General features: G+C 38.1%; 1 protein-coding gene across 4 annotated transcripts in view; it reads right to left on the bottom strand.

Moving 5' to 3' along the window:
* Positions 1-19,292, bottom strand: part of LOC148175565 (growth factor receptor-bound protein 14-like) — a 55,579-nt gene that overhangs the window by 3,766 nt on the left and 32,521 nt on the right. For all 4 annotated transcript variants that reach the window (XM_088035454.1, XM_088035453.1, XM_088035452.1 and 1 more), the window contains exons 7-8: positions 7,778-8,005; positions 7,234-7,329 (exon numbers count right to left, since the gene is read on the bottom strand). In XM_088035454.1, coding sequence (XP_087891580.1) covers positions 7,234-7,329; positions 7,778-8,005 — 324 coding nt within the window. The remainder of the gene's footprint in view (positions 1-7,233; positions 7,330-7,777; positions 8,006-19,292) is intronic.

Here is a 19,292-nt window from a genome sequence, read left to right as displayed (position 1 = left end):
AAATTTTAAAATTAGCCAATCAAAAACTCTCCATCCTGGCGAAAGAGATAGGTATACCTACATTGTATCCAGTGAATGCGTGCAACAGACAAGGACGAAAGTTGTAAAGCTAGTCGTAGATATGTTTCTAAGACTTTTGACTATGTCCCCCCATCTATTAATTCCCAAATCTCTGGTCTAAACCGAGAAATGCACGTTATTTCATCAGCCGAGTGAAAATGTTCAACTCTGCGGAAAAACGAACGTTTCGTGGAAAATCGTTTGGGAGAAGATTTGTCAAAGGGTCGTCGCATGAAGGACATGCGAGTTGGCGTGCCGACCAACAAAAGACGAACGCTTTTTTACCACCAGACTAGCCCATACCGCCGATTTCCATAAAAATTTCAATCTATTCGGTCAGTCTTATGTAACAATTGGTGTCTAGTACGGCGTAAATGTGCTGTCGACATTGTTAATAAAGGCGGACACCTGGCACCTTATAAAGGCGATTTTTTTTTCAAAGATTAATGATAGTTGTTGGGAAAAGTGGGGGTAATTATCGCCGATTCCGAACGTACACGTGATGATTGAGAATTAAAATCCCTGCAAATTGTTCATCGTCGGCTGAAAACGCTAATTTATACCGGTCGACCTTGGACACGAGGCATGAATGTGGGTTGATCTGGGCTTACGTAACAGATTTAACGATGGTAAATGATACAGACTGGGAACGTGGGGTTCGCGCCGCAAGCAGCCGCCCGGAGTCTTCTCTTCACCAGTCAGTCACGCCACGTGCCTTCTTCCCCACATTCATTTTCGCGTTTTTCCAGCTACGTCCAGTTCACCTTTGCGACGACTATAATTGCCACACACATATCCATATCTAATTTGCAATGCAGATCTTAGAACCACCACAATGGCAAATTTGCACGTGTGCATTATCGTCGTTTTTCCATTACAACAAAACCGCAGATCGCCGGTCCGATTTGGCCGACCTTCCGATGCTGGTCCTTGGCGGTCTGCTGCTTCGATAACGCGTTTTGCGTTTAGAGCCTCCAAGGGATGGATTTCAAACTGACTTGATTTCATTTTAAATTCTGACATACAAGTGCCAAACTTTCATACTACGCCGCCTGTCTAGCTTCACGCGTATTAAGATAGTTTAAATTTCATTTATGTCGGGGTTGACACGGATTTCACATTTAGAGGGAAACAGTTTTCTATACCCAACAATGGTGCGCTTTGGTTTCGCGTGCGATTTAAATTGAAATCGGAATGAAAAAACTACATACACTCGTCGCTTCTATCGATCATGGAAAATGGAAGCGCGTTAAATCGGTGCTTAAAAATGTAATTTGCATTAATGATTCCAGATATTTCGCCTCGTCACTGAGCAAATTTTTTTAATGGCGGTTCCGGATTTTTCGAGTCTGTTATAACCAAAGATTTGGGAATTAATAGATGGGGGGACATAGTCAAAAGTCTTAGAAACATATCTACGACTAGCTTTACAACTTTCGTCCTTGTCTGTTGCACGCATTCACTGGATACAATGTATACCTATCTCTCTCGCCAGGACGGAGAGTTTTTGATTGGCTAATTTTAAAACTTGACAACAGATTGACAAAAATTGTAATGTGTGACAGTTCACAGCAAAATAAGTAATACAACGTACTGTAACACAACAAGTTCTCTCGGCACCATAAAACCACCGACGTCGCATACTACAGACGACGGAAAGTGAGTTCAAAGAGGAATTTTTGGCTCAAGACGCATTTGAACAAATTTGTGCGAGAATTGTCGAAACAGATTTTGTAATAAGCGTAGAATAGATAAATGGTACAAATAAGGGCTAACTAGTGAAATAAAAATCAATGGAATATTACAACTGGCATGTTTCTAAACTAAATAAATCGTCGTCTGTGGAGAAATTGAGAAGCAAAATATGAAAATTAACCACGGACTACAAAGTGCAAAGAAAGTGAATTATTATGCGATTAGCAGATGATTTATAATTAAAACGGAAGTACCAAACATAAGGACAGGAAGAAAAACATGGATTTTGACGAAGAGAGAAAAGATCAAGATTCAATTGAAAGAAATATCCTAGTTAATAAAAATACAAGGTGTACGTAAGTAAATTGGATGAACGGAGAAATGTTCAAAGTATTGAAGAAATATACATGAAAGCAGTAAAAAAATACATTAAAAATGGACAAGTAGATTGTTGAGAACATCAAAAGAATATGATGCTCAGAACTGGTTAACAAAATAATGGACAGCTCTGACGACAAGTAAGAAAAGAAAGAAGAACACGCTAAGAAACCTGTGACATTGTAGCAAATAAGATTCTGTTCAAGATTTGGACAGAGGCAAAAAGGTTGACAATGAGTAGAAAGGAGTAAAAGAAGATCGTGGCAGACCGAGAGAAGACTGCGCTCTTTTCTTACACTCGGACGAGGAACAAAATCAAATTGATGTAAATAGTGGCAAATACATCTTCAAAAAGACCTCTGCATTTTCTTCTTCAGATGTCTGGGTCTAATGTAAAGTTTTCTATGTTCTTACAATTAATCTAGGCTGTTTGAATTAGCTTCTCCATTTTGCCAGATTTCTGGTGTCAGATTAGAAAAGTGTTAGTCACACGTTGGTAATTTTGATTTTGTCATTAGTGTTTGACCTTAAACCTATTGAACATTATGTTATGCACATTGAGAATTGTATCAATATCGTTTAATTGTGGAGCTATAAATAATCGGTTTTACCGCATTCATATTGTGGGAGTCTCCACTTGATGTAGAAGAGCTTCGGCCTATTAAGGAATAAAAGTTTCAACAATAAAAGACAGCAAAACGAAATCAAACTAGTGATGAAAGAACCTTGTCACAAAATTTAGCAACATACAAGAGAAATAATTGCATTAAAATTGCATTCAAAGTTCTATATTGACATTAGCTATGACAATTTGGATTTGCCATTTGAAATTCGAGTAACGATCTACGTCATGATCTCTGATTGGTTCCATTCTGACGAGAGAGGCAATACTGCATAAGCGTATCAGCGATAGGAATCAATGCAATAGATAGAGACGGACATAAAAATTCTTGTTGCACATGTTTTGTGTAACGTATGTCCAAATTTCCACCGGATCTATTATTTTCCAAATCTCTGGTTATAACATGAAATTTTATCTGGGGTTTATTTTTGACGGGCGATTATTGCTTTTATCAATTTACCTCGTTACGAGGCAAAGATCAAGGAGTCATTTTTCCACAGTCGGCGGTCTTGATTTCTCGAAAGAAAAATCGTTTCCTGGTTTCTACGCGAAATTATTTCATGATTATGGTGTCATTCTCAATTACGAGCGACCTTGTGGTTACCTGGAGTCTTACGTAATTTTCCTAAAATTATTAGCTCGTGTATTTGCGATTTCTTAGTAGGTGTAGAACTTTTTTACTCCGCAGGCGGCAATGAAAAAAATTGAAAACTGACACCTGGAATGGCATTGCGGTAACCTCTCAAATCGATCAGTCAGTGTTACCAACTATAAAAAAAACGCAATGCCTACTTGACACGTTTCATTTCTCTTCCTGCACTTTGGTATGTTCAATGACTGAATGACAATGATCGATCATTGAAACTCCCTAATAAAAAGACACGCGTTATCGATAAATTCGGTGATTTTATTCGTAAATTGTGGTTGGCAACTTCCATTTCGCAATTATTCGCGTTACGCAAAGGAAATAATGGTGCAGGTTATTAAGAAATAATTGTCGCTTGTATTGTTTAATTCCAGGCTTTTCTCCCAGGACCGTATTATTAAATTTAAAGCCATTGAGAGCAGGTGGGCACCTCATCTCTTTTAATTAAATTCTGATGTTCATTGTTCCTCTTTTGGCGCAATTTTTTCCCACATGTCGTCGTGAGTTTTGAAGCGATTAACACGATTTTCCGGCTGTTGGAAACGAGAAAAAAATAATCCTAATTACACGAGAGTTACGATGGGGAAAGTCTTCTTCTATTATGCTATCGGATCAAATTCGTATCCGAAATAAAGTCGGGAGGGAGGGAAGTTCGAGGACTCCCGCTTCGGTCCTATCTAAATAGGCTTCTTCTTCCACGTATAAATCTCCCGATGGTACACGTCATTTATTACGCTTTTTGCCTCTCCTGTTGTTTTCCGAGCCATTTTTAAAATTTCATTAGGAGAAAGCGTTATGTGTCTTGCAGAAAGTTGAGTGAAACGTATTGTTATGACCTGGAAAAACGGTCCGGGGGCAAAAGAGTTTTTCATTTTCCACCGTCGCATGCAAAAACTAAATCTTCCACAAGTCATTTCCGTCTTTTCCAAATCGCAACAATGATCGAAAATCAAAACAGGAAATTCAACGTAGGAAGGGAATATGAACCGTGAGGTTATTAATGTTTCCATTTCCCTTTACTGTCTAAATGGGATTTTATATTTTAGGCGAGGGTTGGAAAGGAAAAATCCAGTTTTCAATGCAGATTGGAAAATACCGAACGAAAAAAGGTACTAATCTAATCGACTGACGTGTTTTTCTGTTTCTCATTCGAGACCTTTCGCATTTCCACCCCACGCTTAAAACCAAACGAGCTACATGAGCTTTCTTAATCTCGCAGGATCACTAAATCTCCTCTAATTAATACGAATGTTTTCCTTTCGGAGGCGGAGAATTTTAACACCGATTCACCGGCTCTCCTCCAATAAGAAAGGTCAAAATCCCAAATCCGTCCCTGTAGCTCTAAAAAACGTCCGATAACGATTGTGAAATGGTGTCGAGGACGCTCATTTTTACGAAAAACACATCTGAAATCTCGCGAGACGTAACAAATCATTCAACGTTATCGTCCAATTGTGCAATAATTAATTTCGGGTTCAATATATTATACATTATTTTTATAAAAAAAAGTCGGCCCGACCTCGATTTCGGCGACAAAAACCCAATAAATAAACACAAGGGCGGAGTGGAATAAAAACGAAAATCCGGTCCTGTCGTCTCAACCACCATTATAATTAATATGGATTCGACAGGAATGACGGCGAGGACGACGTTTTCGCGAAGTTTAGTAGTCGCAGGACGGGGCACTGTTGCTATGTGTAATTTCAGTGGCGTACGTGACGCCTGAAAAGTAAACCCATCAGGATAAAATGCAATAAACAGATGCATGCACACACGCGAATAAAATTCACATGGCAACAAGAGCAGATGTCGAAAATGGATACACCCATCGCTTTGTATTATACCGGGAGGATTTTGCCAACTTTTTCTGGTTCACCACTTTCGAGCGGGGAGGAAGATAATGGGAATTTTGACGTACAACCGTGAACGTAATTACTACAGCTACCCCAACAAAATACAAACATCGTAATTTCCTAACAGATCTTTTTCCCCACGCGTAAACATCACAAAAAACTACGAAACTAACGCACATTTACCGAAAAACGGATTACAGAAACGAACGATTCGTCAACGAGAAAAATTGTATACGCTAACGTCACACTAGAATCATTTATCTAGATTTATCTATTTAAAAGTAACAAATGAGCTCGACCAACAATAAGACATCGGCTTGAGCCTGTGAAAAATCGCACAAATTACATAAGTCAAAGAGTTAATCCGCGCGATCGAATAAAAACGTCCCTCCTGGCGGTATGAAATGACAAGCAAAGATGATGTCATTGATAAAGAACACTGCTACCAACTTGTAACAATAATCCGATGCCTCCTAGACTTGGTTTATTTTTATCTTTCATCACGTGGTCGGTGCAACTTTATTATATGACGCGACTCGCACGATCATGTCATTATCATAATTTCTGGGTCAAATTTTCGTCAGAATGGGAAAAATTAGCAAGGTGTGACCCGATGCAAATTAAAGCACGTCACTCCTCTATTTTCGGAGGCACGCGAATGATGCAATTGTCGAAGAGAACATGACTGGAAATTCATTGCTCGCAGCAACTTAAAAAAAAAGAAATAAGGAAGCGACTCTCTCAATTTTGCTGAAACTTGCGTCAGAAAAATTCTACTACGTTCTTTCTTTTTATATAAAATTAATTAAGACGACGTTGGTTTCTTCTTTTTCTTTTTTTTTTAATTAGACGCTGAAACCCTTAAAACTTTCTCGCGTCCTTGGCTTATTCGGTTTCGTAAAAAACCTTCACCTTGACTTACAACGCATAAAAGTTGTTTCCTATGTAAACTGATAAGATCCGTTTTTTATTTGCTTTTCTACCCTTATAGACGGCTTGTATCGCAGGATTTCCGGGCGTGGTGCAACGTCTGTACACAAAAAACTCAAAGACAAATAATGCAAAACCAACTTTTTTTCAAGTCTGATTTCACAATTTGTCATCTGAAATGAGTCAATGAGGTCTTTGACGTACTTAAAACACACTTGATAAGATAACAGCAATCGCTATAGTAACATGGTGTTATCTGTCAACTCTAATTTCTTTTTCGGGCTGTAAATTTTTTGGAATTCGAGATACGCGTTATCTGGTTAAAAATGTGACTTTGATTTAGGACATGATTTTCCATTCACAACAGAATAATTGCCCTAGAATTAGAAGAGATTTCTATTTCAAGCCCCCGAATTGAAAATTTCGGCAATAATTTCCCCGAAAGCAAATTTTAACGAGTGCGTTCCCGTTCCCTCCCGTCGTTAATCTCTGCGAAAAACGGGAGAATCCTTATATAACTCAATATTCGAGTCAGTCTATGGATTTCAGGATTCAGTTGTCCGTAAAATCACTGCGAGAGCTTCAAATCCTAATTAAATTTCATTTCCGGAGCAGACGAGAATCCCCATCAACACGACGGAGAACCTATACACAATCAATTTCCTTATTTCTCCGATTCGAAATTACGCATTTAATGTTCCAATTTCCGGACGAAAAATTCCACCGCAATTAAAACATCACCCTGACGACAGTTTCAGGGGCTACCGATGGGTCACAATTTTTCTCCGCTTTGAATAGAAGCACAAGCCAAGCTGGAAAGCGCGACTGCATCAGCACCCTTGTGAATTGAGAGGGTTGCAACAAACCGGAGACTGCATAATAGAAATTTCAATCGACAACCCCATTTTTGACAAAGATCCGTTCGACCGTGTAGGTGGGTGAGGAATTTAGGTTTTAAAATGTTGGTCGCCAAAGGATTATCTGTCTAGACTCTTAAAGGAAGTTGAGGTATTACGGTTTCCCCACGAAAAAAAAGTGTTGCTACTCACATTAGGTACAGTGTAGCTGTTGTAGTCCTTTGGATTGATGGACTCGGTTTGTTTATTTTTGAAAGCCCTGTAGTTTTCGCGTAGCTGTTTTCCATACTGTAACAACAAAAGATAAACGTCAAAAAACTAAATAGTCGTCGACGAAAATAGACAATTTCGATCAGCAGACAAGGTCACAAAGAGAGCATCCAAGACTGCTGTTTTTACAACTTTTTTAAATGTGCTTTTGACGAGTCTCTATTTTAGGATGGACGTGTTTATAGTCGCTCGGCGACCGAAAAACCATTAATGCAAGTGCAGTTTGTTAGAAAACTTGCAATGGCCAATCTAGGACGGAAGTCACACGAAAAAAATATCATTAAAACTTGAAACTTTCTATAAAACAAACAAAAAAAAAAGAGCAAGTGGCGCCACTTTGTGACCTCTGCCTTCTTTGCGTTTCACACCTATCGAAAAATCTCACATTGCATCATTCCGAAAGTTGCACGTGTCGTCGGCACGCGCGATCTTTAAAAAAAAATAAATAAAAATTATGACTTTGTACCTTGGCAAGCCTCATGGCGGTCAGCCAACAGGATCGGACTCGTTCCGAATCACAAGCGATGCACTTGAGCTCTGGAGTTTCGTCTTCGGTGTCGACTCCCGAAGGCCTGAGGCAGATGCCCCACTCGGTGGGAGCACGGAACTGGTTCTTTGCGTTGAGCGTCGTGTAAACGTGGTAGTTGGACAGATCGGCGAAGAAATTCAGACCGCTGATGTCCGACTCTGAGATCTGGAAGAGGAAAATAAGAAATGTCAATTCGGCACAAAGTCAAAAGGTGACAAATAAAACGCGCTCCTAAAATAAACGTCAAGTTAAAGACAAAGTTTGGCACACAACGAGACCAAAGGTACACTACTCAAAAATCTAAAATTAAAAGTAGTTTTTCTGAAATTTTCACACAAGAGCCAACTATGTAAATTGTAGCGGAAACGAGAGAAAAGTTCCCGTAAAAATGCGGCTAAAGTAAACTCAAATTTTTGACTTCAGCAGGAAGATCTTATCATGAGGAAGTTGCAAATCGGCAATTTTTTCTTATCATTATCTAGGATTTTGAATAATGTACTAAACTTTAATCTTAATTGAACATTCTATTTCTATCTACTAGATCTTTGATAAGCCGAGTACATAGTATTTGCGAAACGGATAGATTAGTAACAAATTGAGTTATCAAAGGAAAATTCAGCAAATTGCATTTTGCTCCCAGTGTCTCTTCAATTCTTGTCTGATTTAAAAAAGCCCAAAGTAGCAAAACCAGATTTTCGAATTTTTAATAGAATCATCCGATATCTCTTCTTTATATAGAAAAATGAGATTTTCTTTCGGCGAGGAAAGCACGAAGAAGTCGTTGAACTTTGACGAAACAGGGACATATCGAACGTGATGAAAATGTCGCAATATTCTTCAAATAATAATAGTTTGAAATTACGTCCACATTTACATTACAATGAGGTACGTTTTAACGCGGTTTCCACTATGAAGCGACAATGGACTTTTTCGAATAGATTAACTGTAGAACGACAAAAGTGGACATCTATAATTACAGCACAGAGGAAAATCTCGTACTTTTCAGGCTAATTATTTCAAATTTTCATATCTTGTTCAAACAGGTTTATATCATATCATTAAGTTCGACGTGAAGGCAACGTCCTCCACAATGGACATTTCGTAATTTCTCCTTAATAACTTCGTTTTCCGAATGATAAACACAAATCTGAGGCTTGAAATTGAACAGTCCGCTCCAGAAATAGTAAGTTTACTTTTAGAAACGGAAATTCGACAAAACGAGTCGGCGCTTTTTCGAAAATCGGTCATCGTTACGTTCCTGCAGCTCTTCTTTACGTAATGTTAACGCCGCTTTTGTTTTAGTGTGAAGCAATCTTTACGATCGATGCGGAAAAATGCCGGTTTCTAAATAGGAGTCCCCGATAATAACGGTCCCGCTTACGTGATGGGTTACTAAAAAAATTCGTACAAAAAACTCACCAATGATTGCTTTCAGTTCTGTCAAAAATTCACTCCGATAAATCATTAAAAAATCTACTTTCGTTCATTCCTATCCATTCATACGCGTAAAAATCTCACTAAATAAACCATTATGGCTTTTTTTGAAATTATATTTTACAATACTAGAGCAAAAACAACATAACTACACCAGCAGCGGCATTCGACTGTTTCTACAGCCGGTGCCGGTCTTTATGAAACCGGCTCTCGCGACCGAACGCTACCGATTCCTGCCGAATCACTGACAGTCAGCTGCTCTTCTAGCCCGTGAAATGATGACTCACACTGGATATTGATGAGGTGCGAGCTTTTTGTCAACTTTTTTCCGGGTGCATTTTCTTGTGGTTGCAACAAATTTGTGTTGTGGTAGGTAAAGAGCGAAAAAAAGATCATCGTAATGGCCAATTATTTATACTGAACGAGAGTAGGAAAATTACGCCAAACCTAGGCCCTGGGTGGCAGTGCCATCTGAGACGTGGCAAAACGAAAATAACCACACATAAATTTATTTCATAAACAATTGACCTGACAGACACAGCTACCGACTTTCTAAATTTTACAGCCTTCATAATGTTCGGTTCGCCGTGTTTTTTTTTCATTACGAAAATTAAAGATCAATTTTTAAGATCCAAAAAATGTTTCCGCATGATAAGCAAACTTTCAATGAAACTCCTGGCAAGATTATCGAGAAAATTTTGCTTGAAATGAATGAAATTGGGATAGGTCAGGGTTGCGAACTTGAAAGTGCTGAGCAACAAAAAACGTGATAAATATAATGCATTCATGATCTTTTTAGACCAGAGTAGGCCGTGTTTTTTTTTTTTTGTTGGCTACAATGACTGACAGAGGTAGTTTTTTTACTGTCACATCTGACATGTGTCTTTCATGCATGCAAGTTTGCCACTTTTCTGATACCGGAAAAATCGTGTGTTTCCTTTTAATCGTGAAAGTAACAGTTTAAAGGCATTATCTTCAAAATATTGCAATAAAATGCCTAAAGTGATTTCGTTTTCGAACAAAAAATGTGCTATTTGCAGTTTCGAAAAGATCGGCTTGAAATGATCTCAGGTGTTAAAAATATATTCTTTGTAAGGTACAAAGTCCCGTAGACGTTTGTTTTCAAAATATTTTTAGGTGCGGCGTGCAACCGTTTCCAAAGTTCTGAACACCAAAGATGAAAACTTTTGGCTGATAAGCGGCAACAATTAGAATTTTATGCCGAGAAAACAACATTTTTCAAAATTATTAAGTCTATGAGTTACAAACACAGAGAAGTGAACGATCACAACACTTTATGTAAACAAAAACAGTTCAAATTCTAAAATGCTGCACTTTTTAGTTAACGAAATTCGCCAAAGTTTGCTTTTAGTGTGAGATTCCATAACATAAAACCCTGGGTCAAATGCTAATTCGATCAAATAAACTTTTTTAAGGTTTTATGACTAGAATCAAGACCTGGCAGAAGAGCTTCTTGAGAATGGTAAACTTTTTGCCATTGGAATATACCAGCAGTAATGTCTTCCATTATGATTAATATTTCAAAATTTTAGATAAAAATTCAATAAAATTATCAAGTTCTGAATGTTCGGTTCAAACTGGCAACAGAGGAAAGGTTTCAGACTCAATTCGTAACCAAAAAAAGGTGACAACTCCAATCGACAGGACGAATGTCAATCATTTTCAGGAAACTTTAGCTTACCAAGGTTGACTACCAACCAAGTTACTAGATTTCCATGGCTTGCCGCGGTCTAAAAAGATCGTGAATGCATTATATGTATCGTAAAAAGCCAATTACTGTCGATAGCAGTGTTCGATAAAAATGACTGTGTAATTTAGGGGAGACATTTTATTTTGAAAGAATTGAAATTGTAAGGCCCCAAATTTGAATAATTAAAATAAAACAAGAAGGCAAAAAATATCTTCTACAAGAGAACAAGGGACGACTATTCGACGTGCTTTTATAAAATCTCATTACGAATTAATTGTGGCGTCTTTGTTAGGAGTGAACTCGCCATTCCCATGACCTCCAGATTCGATCCTTGGGACTAGACCAAGTCAGAGCAGTGGAAACTACATTTGCAAATATGTCCATTTTGTTCATCTTTATCCATTTTGTGTATAATTAAATTAATACAATCCAGTTATTAAAATTACATTTTTTTTTCCCAAACACCAAATTTTTACAATAAATAACGATAGCATTGCTATCGAAACGCGCGTCAGCATTTTTTGTAAAAATTTGGTGTTTGGGAAAAAATTGTAATTTTAATAATTTCTCAACACCAAGAATTGATCCAATAAATTTTCTTTGAAGAGGAATGAGAAAAAAATGCCCCATTTTTCCCCTTGGTGGCCGAGATCCCATCAATCTCGCTGGTAATTCGACACTAACAAGAAGCAAAGATCGTCATAACATAACATTTCGTTTTTTCCTTGTTGTAATAAGAAGCGCAATTACAAGCAGTCAGTCACGTCCTGTGCTTTATTTTAACAAGTACATTTCGAGTCTTTCATGTCGGAGTGCAGATCAAATATTTATGTTGGCATTAAATCGAAAAATAATGGACGGAGTTGTAGCGCGTAAACGCGAACAGGAAAAGGAGATGGAGCGTGAGGAGGGAAAGGAAGAAAAAAATGTCATCAAATAATGAAAGAGGGCGATTTTTTTGTGTGCGCTTTGCGATTACTGTAATGTGGGGAAGCCGTTCTGTTGCGTTCAATGGCAACAGCTATTAGACTCCGTTATTGATTACAGATGTCAACCGGAATGATGGGGCGAACGATGGTCTCTAAACCCGATTAGCTTTGGGACGATTTTCGCACCGTTTCTTTGTTCGAGGATCTTAGAATCTTTGTTTGGTCTTTCAAAACATTCCGATATGACTTATTATACTTTTCTTGACGAGAAGAAAAGAAAACGTCAAGGGTTGACGGCGAAAAAACGTCATGGGGGCTTTTTTAGGTGATAATCTCGTTAACATAACAGAGGGCTCTGTATTTATGTGCACTTGTAGGGTTGGGCATTTATGTAAATTAATACGAGACGGTCAAAAGAGAATTCACACCTGAAGTGGTCCCATTCATCAAATAAAAATGAAAAAAAATTTGGTCGAGGCCACTTTAATTTGTCGTGAACTTCAATTCTGCGAAAATTAAGATTTCCCGTGATGAAGGGTGGAGCCCCCAGTTAATTATCTTTAAAAAGAAAATTCCACTCCGCGAAATTAAAAGCAACGAATTCGGCGATTAAGCTGAAAGAGTTCAACTTCAAAATTCATTTCGCTGCAAGATAAAAAATACCACGGCTCCCATTGGAGTTTTAATGTTGAATTTATGGATTTTTAATTAAGTCAAAAGCATCGTTTTATCCATTCTTGTCGCCGGTTTAAATTACTAATGTATCGAAACCTTGACTGCCGGCAATGAGTTTAAAAACATTAATTCGTAATGGGCTTTTTTTAATTAAAGGATACACTTTCCATTATAGAATTAACGCCATAAACTCGCTCACAATGCTCACGTTTTCCTATGCATTAACCTCAAAATGTGTCATAAATTATGCACCTCCAAGGAGACGAAAGCTGATGCAGTTCGATCGTAAATGAACGAAAAATCCAGGAAGTAGTGCACGAGCATAAGCGGCTAGAAGAAAAGGTCAATGGGGGCTGTTGACCCCACGATTTTCCAGTAGCAGTAAAATTTTTCACCTCAGAAAAAAAGTGTCATTTTGAGCAATTATGATCAAAAAGGCATCGATTAGGGTTGTTAACCCTTAAAGCCACACAAAAACGAGCGCGCCGGACAACAAGTTTAATTAACACCCCTCAATCTTCCTAAAAGTTGTTATTGCATGTTAGAACAACATTTGTCTTTTTAATTGGTTCCGATCACGAGATCGTGACAATAAAATCCATTTCTGACGCATGTTTTAGGGTTGTTTTTACACTGGTCGAGGATAATTCGCGTTGTTTGTGCCATCATCCAAAGGGTACACATTTACGCCCTCAATTTTAACAATCAATTAAAGCCACGTAGACACGTGTTGCGGCCACACTTTGCCCTAATCAAGGTAGTGAAAGTAAAGAGGTGTGAAAAATGTTGGGGTCGCGGAAGTGCAGGTGCAAGAGACGCCAGCTGATCCCGGTTTCGGGAAAATCGATAGTGTCCTACGCGACAGCGGCGAGGTTGCGAACCCTTAAAAACCACCCCCGGACTAACCTGGTTCGATCAAATTTTCATGGAGGATGAAACCAACTTGGTTTGGCAACGGTGGCGAGGAAAGGAGAGAAGGTTATTTTGACACATCCGAATCCCAAATAAAAAGTAAAAATGTGTCGACCGGCGAGCGATGTTGCAGCTCTACCTGTTTGTGAAGGTTAAAGTGGTAACAATGTAATACAATGTAGTGTGTAATGAATTGTGGGCATGTCTTTCTTGACAGTTATGAAATGAGCAAAGCTACCAAGATGGGAAAAAAAGCAAAGCCTCCAGTCATTATGCAAAAGAGAGAAAAAGTCGACATCCTTAATCATGTTTAGCCCTCTGTTTGCCTTTAATAATTAATGGATGCGGTACGGTAGACATCGAAAATATTTACATTGTCATCAAGACAGGTTCTACACGTTGGACGGACAGTGAAGACACAAAGCCGCTATATTATCTCTTTTAACAGTCTTTTTCTTCCAAAGACAGATAATTTAATTACGAACCGTAACGAATTGAGAAATGTCCGTCTGTCTGCTAAGTTTTAATTTATGCATCAAGTTCTTTGAACTACATTTTCCATGTCTTGGCAGAGTTTAGAGAAAAACTTACATTTGCTATTCTCTCTACGGAAATTATTTGGGATTTCTTGGATGCTGCATTCATGCATTGTTAAAGGGTGAATTCGACAAACTCAAAATTGAAACACTTGCAACTATTTGTTGGTATAGACACCAATGTTTAAGGTCGTTTCATAAATAGAAAAACTAAAAAAAAGAACGTTTCCACAGCGAAGCCAACAAACAACTTCCAGTCACGAACGAGGCGAAAATACCAATTTGTTAAAATGGGTTTAATTTATTTACAGGTATAGATAACTTACAGTAAAAAGGGTGTTTAACAACCATTATAAATATCCGCGTGTGCCATGAAACTTTCCGCTTTTACGAAAGAAGCCTTGAAATTTACAAGCATGTTGGTATGCCTGGCAAGATTAAGCATTAAATAAATGGTGTGGTATGTATTATCTTATTATCATTAACATATTCCTCGATATAGTCCAGCAATACTACCAACATAAAGACTGTTCTAAAAAACTAAATGTGAAAACTTCATGACCCCGTGACCCACACATATTGAGTTTTTTCTCAAATTTGGTCCAACCTTGTAATTTACAACACGTACACACAGCGACAAGTCAATAAAAGAAGCAATTTATTTAAACAACGTAGATGCGTGGTGATAATAAAATAAAAAATTTTTTCATTGAGAATGATTTACGACAGCAATTTTCGGCCTGTGTAATTTTATAAAATACTTTGTATTTAAATAAGAGGCAGACCTTTCGGTATTATTATAAATTATTTAAAACGAAATCTGTTTTCTGGTATTAAATTTAATTTGTATAGTTGGATGAGCGCAATTTGCAAAATTTATTTCCCATAACGCGAATTAAACAATGGGCTTTTAGCGTTTTATTTTTCAGAGTTTGAGTTATCTTGGCAGATTATCAAAACGCTGTTTATGCAACGGGGTCGTACGACTTTGTCGTTCGCCTCTTCGAAGGTTATCATCATTGTTGCGGTAAAATTTAATTGTCATTTTATTCGCGCTTCGGTTTTGGACAATGCGACTAAATAATGAAATGAAACCGCTTACGCCATCCGCCATGAATATTTGATCACTTTCCAATGACAATAAAATCGGGCGTCTCGAGAAAAATTACCATCCACTTCGTTAGAAGAAAAAGGATGTCGTAAAAAATTAACCGCGAACAGATTGCATCTTGCATATTCATGGGTTTACGGTGTTTTCGTTTTATGTAAGGTAAGGTAGGTCAAGTAGGTTACACCGGTCATTTATTATTCTTATTTTATGACGTTCAATCTATGTTAACATTTCCTTTATTGCATTTTATCAACCCCGATGAAAAAGAGATAAACGTCCGAAACCGTACGGTTTTTTCCAACGTTCTGACACACTTTATTCCAATTCTCTTTACGTCGTCGCTTTCTAATAACCAAACGAGGTTATATTATTGTCATTGCGTTAGCCACCAAAAGAAAAACGACAAATCGTAAAACGGAAATTACCGTGGAAATGGCTGTTGCTGGTCCGTGACCTATCGCAGCTTTACTATCAAATGTCAGATGTCTACCACTTTCACATCCCACAAGGCTTCTCTTCGAGTCCCTTATTTTTCACGACCAACATTGTCGCTCCAAAATTATTGTCATTTGCATTTTAAAGTGTCGTTTTCATGCAGATCGCGTCCTCGCAATTAAATCGGCCAAAGACTGCTGCTGCGTTTACGTAACTATCGATCCAAAAGCCTCCGGGAAATATTGTTAATATTCCGTGTGTCGCAGCGAATTTCACACGTCGAGGAGATTTACACACGTTGATTGATTTATTATAGCCTCAATGGACGATGCAACGAGGGAAAAGTGCCATTTTATAACTGGTTTGGTTGGTGACGACAGAGTGCAGATAGGTACGATGGGGTCATCAAGCGAAGAAACTTTACGGCTTCTCAAAGCGAGCAAAATGTCTAATAAAGGAAACAAAAGGGAATAAAAATGGCTCAGAGACGGATCCCTGCGGCGCATCGAAAAAAAGAAACAGGGATCAGACTTTTGGTATGACCGTTACCAACAACAGATGGTCGATTCTTCGAGGGGCCAATTCGCAGTCGCTTTTGGTATTTTCACTCGGCTCAGCTATCGATAAAATCTGCATAGCTACCAAGTTGGAAAGTTCTTATCTGTTTATCCACCGAACGCGATTTGACGAGAAACCAATTAATTTTCATATCTGCATGGAAGTGGCAACCAAACCATTATGTAACAAGCCATAAATCATTTCAATATGCACAATTCGTTAATCCGGTAAACGTTCATTTTGTAATCATTATCGCCGCTCCTAGAAAAAGTGAAACGAAAAGTCGATTAATTATCCGCGAAGAGGGACTTCGATCACTTCGAAGAGGATATCCCGACGAACGTGACATCCAGAAAAAAGATGATGGATGACGTGCGCCAGAATTAGCAAGTGGAAATAATTACAACAGAGTTCCGACAATTTTATGCGTCGAATTAGAGCAGGATCGGCTCTCGAAATTTTCTGTGGGAGGCCGCAAATCGCGTTAATTTAAACACTTGTATCCAACGATGACAGATGGATTACGATGAAAAAAACGACCAAGGTTAGAGGAGAGGCCAAATCGTATTTTTTTTTTTTGACATACATCATCATAAGAACGCGTGGGCACGACTTGAATTGATAATCTCTTGGTATTATAAAATACACTGTGCTACCAACATAATGCAGTAATAACACTCTAGCAGTTCGTTAACCTTTTGCGTGCGTTCTAATTTGACAAAAGTACCTAACGGCATTGACTTCACCTTAATAGATCGAAATCGGTTTGGAAACGAGGCGATTACTGTTGAATCCGAGGTGAAAACTTGCAGATTACCAAGGGTGATGCGACCAACGGTACCAGGCGAAAGTTGGCTTTAATGGCGCCATTAAAAACGAGAATAAACCCACATGACTTGGCGACAACGAAATTCAAGTAAAATCGAACACGGGCTTTACGACGAACAGATTCGGAAATACGAGTTATCTCCTGTCCATGAACCATAAAGGACGAAAAAGAATAAAGATAGTCGTCGAATAATAGCGGTTGCAATTATTAAAAATTTTATGCCGCCTTGTGATAAAAACGCTATAAATTATTTTATCTGCTTCTGGCCGTTGTCAGTTCTTTTGCTAATGTAAATGAAACGCTCTGCTGTAGTTCATCAAACGATGAGAACAGAACAATTGAAATGACAGCTGTCAGAATGCAGATAATTTATCATTTTTAACGACTTTACACGACGGCCAAATGTGAAGCTGCAAGAGGGTGCCTAAACAAATTATATTGTGAGAAAATTCTAGTTAGCTGGGGCTGTCAAACGTTTTTTTTCTTGTTTCCAAGCGACTATAAGTGCACGAGATTAAAAGATAGAAATATATTGGCAGCACTGACTGTTTGACAGTTTGGGGTCAACCCTAAAAAATAGACAAATTCCAAAGTTACCAACACGTAAAACATGCAAAGCCTTAAAATTCCACCGTCCGACATTCATTACATTTTTCAAGGCTCCGAAAAAAAATGTCCAATTTTATCGAGCGCCCACGTTTTTTGCGAACAAAGGCAATCAGTTAAAATGACTAATTTCGAGCAAAAGAGCATTTCCTTATCGCCGCGTGACACTGAACACTTTAGCGCGACATATTTAGAATTTTTTCGCCGATAACACTTTGAAGAATGTTCAACGTAAGTCTCTGATTATGCAGAAAACCTATTAATTCCCAATCTGGAAATATGTCGCTACAAGTGACAATATAAAAGCAATAAACACCTGGAATTTTTGTATTTTTAAACAGACGATAAAAAAATGCGTCGTTTTCTCATCGTAAGACCTATTTGATAATGTAATCTTCTCGGGTGTAGAAATTGTCGATTCCGTCTCTGACAGTTTATTTTACATCGTAAAGTATAATAACAGACCTCTCGACGTGGATGCGAACACCTCTAAAAGAAAATATGAGAGGATGATTCCCCGCAGGACCTGTTAGCAATATCACGAAGGACGAAGAACATCTTGATCTCCCTTTTACCAATAATCACTCAAGTCACGGACTACATCTGTTGAGCCGAACTCTTGAAAAGGAACTCATTATGTGAGGAAGCGGCGGATTCTGTTTTCGGGACTCGGAAATATAATTGATGAGAATAAATCGTTTCGAAAAATAATTACCTTGTTTTTTATTCGGAAAACTAATTTTAATTAATTAATCTTCTTATCCGAGCTTAAAATACCGATTGCATAATAACAATGATTATTATAAACTGGAGTGAGTCAGCCGAGGAAAATTCTCCGTGATAACGATTACACTCCAGAGATTTAGTTTCCGAATTTTCGATAACAAAGGTTAATTATAATTAATTCGATGTTTAATAGCTTCCACGAAAGCTCGAGTGGTATTTGGCACAGTTTCAACAATTAAAAGGGCGCGTACTCTTTTAATTAATCATTTCGGGGAGTCGCACGTGTTTTTAATTTGGTGCATTTGGCACAAAGCCACGTTCACACATCACAAAAATACACATTCGGTTCAGAATTCTTCTGCACGGATCGATCATTCAAGTCCATAGCAACAAACAATTCCACCCATGACCTACGTTCTTACATGGATTAGTGCATATGCCTCGCGTTTCTCCCCGATAATTACCTCCGAAGCAATTACAGCAATTTGTGTCGGATTCGATTTTTAAAAATAGATTGGCCACACTCCAAAGCGATTTCGTAAATCACGCTCGGACCCTAATCAATTCTAAATCAGCTCGGTACGGTCCTGTAATAACGTCATTTGTCATAAATGTAATGTTAATCAACAGACCTATCCGCACATTGGCTAAATTGCTCGGACCACAGTGGCGGAACGTGAAAAAGGGTGAAAATTTGCGATGCCAAGATTTTATTTCGAAACAAAGAAATGCACAAAAACCGTGTTGGATTATCGGAATTCCGAGAAAGTGATGTTGTTAATTTTATACAGCGATAGTATTCAGGTCGGCATAAATGGATGCTGATTAACGAGCTAAGAACGACTGATATAGAAAAAATCAGATTCTAGTGCGAGATTTCACATTAGATTTAATTAAATTTATGAAAACAAGAAAGTCGGTTTCTTCTCAGATGATGTTGCGATATCGTTTGCGCGACCAGCTGTTTTATGACATTACAGAACTTTAACT

Source organism: Gnatocerus cornutus, chromosome 5, assembly GCF_029298725.1.
Source record: "Gnatocerus cornutus isolate USDA-ARS CGAHR chromosome 5, icGnaCorn1.1, whole genome shotgun sequence".
Lineage (NCBI taxonomy): Eukaryota > Metazoa > Arthropoda > Insecta > Coleoptera > Tenebrionidae > Gnatocerus > Gnatocerus cornutus.
Note: the sequence above shows the minus strand (reverse complement) of the source record. Positions and strands in the feature narration are given on the sequence as shown.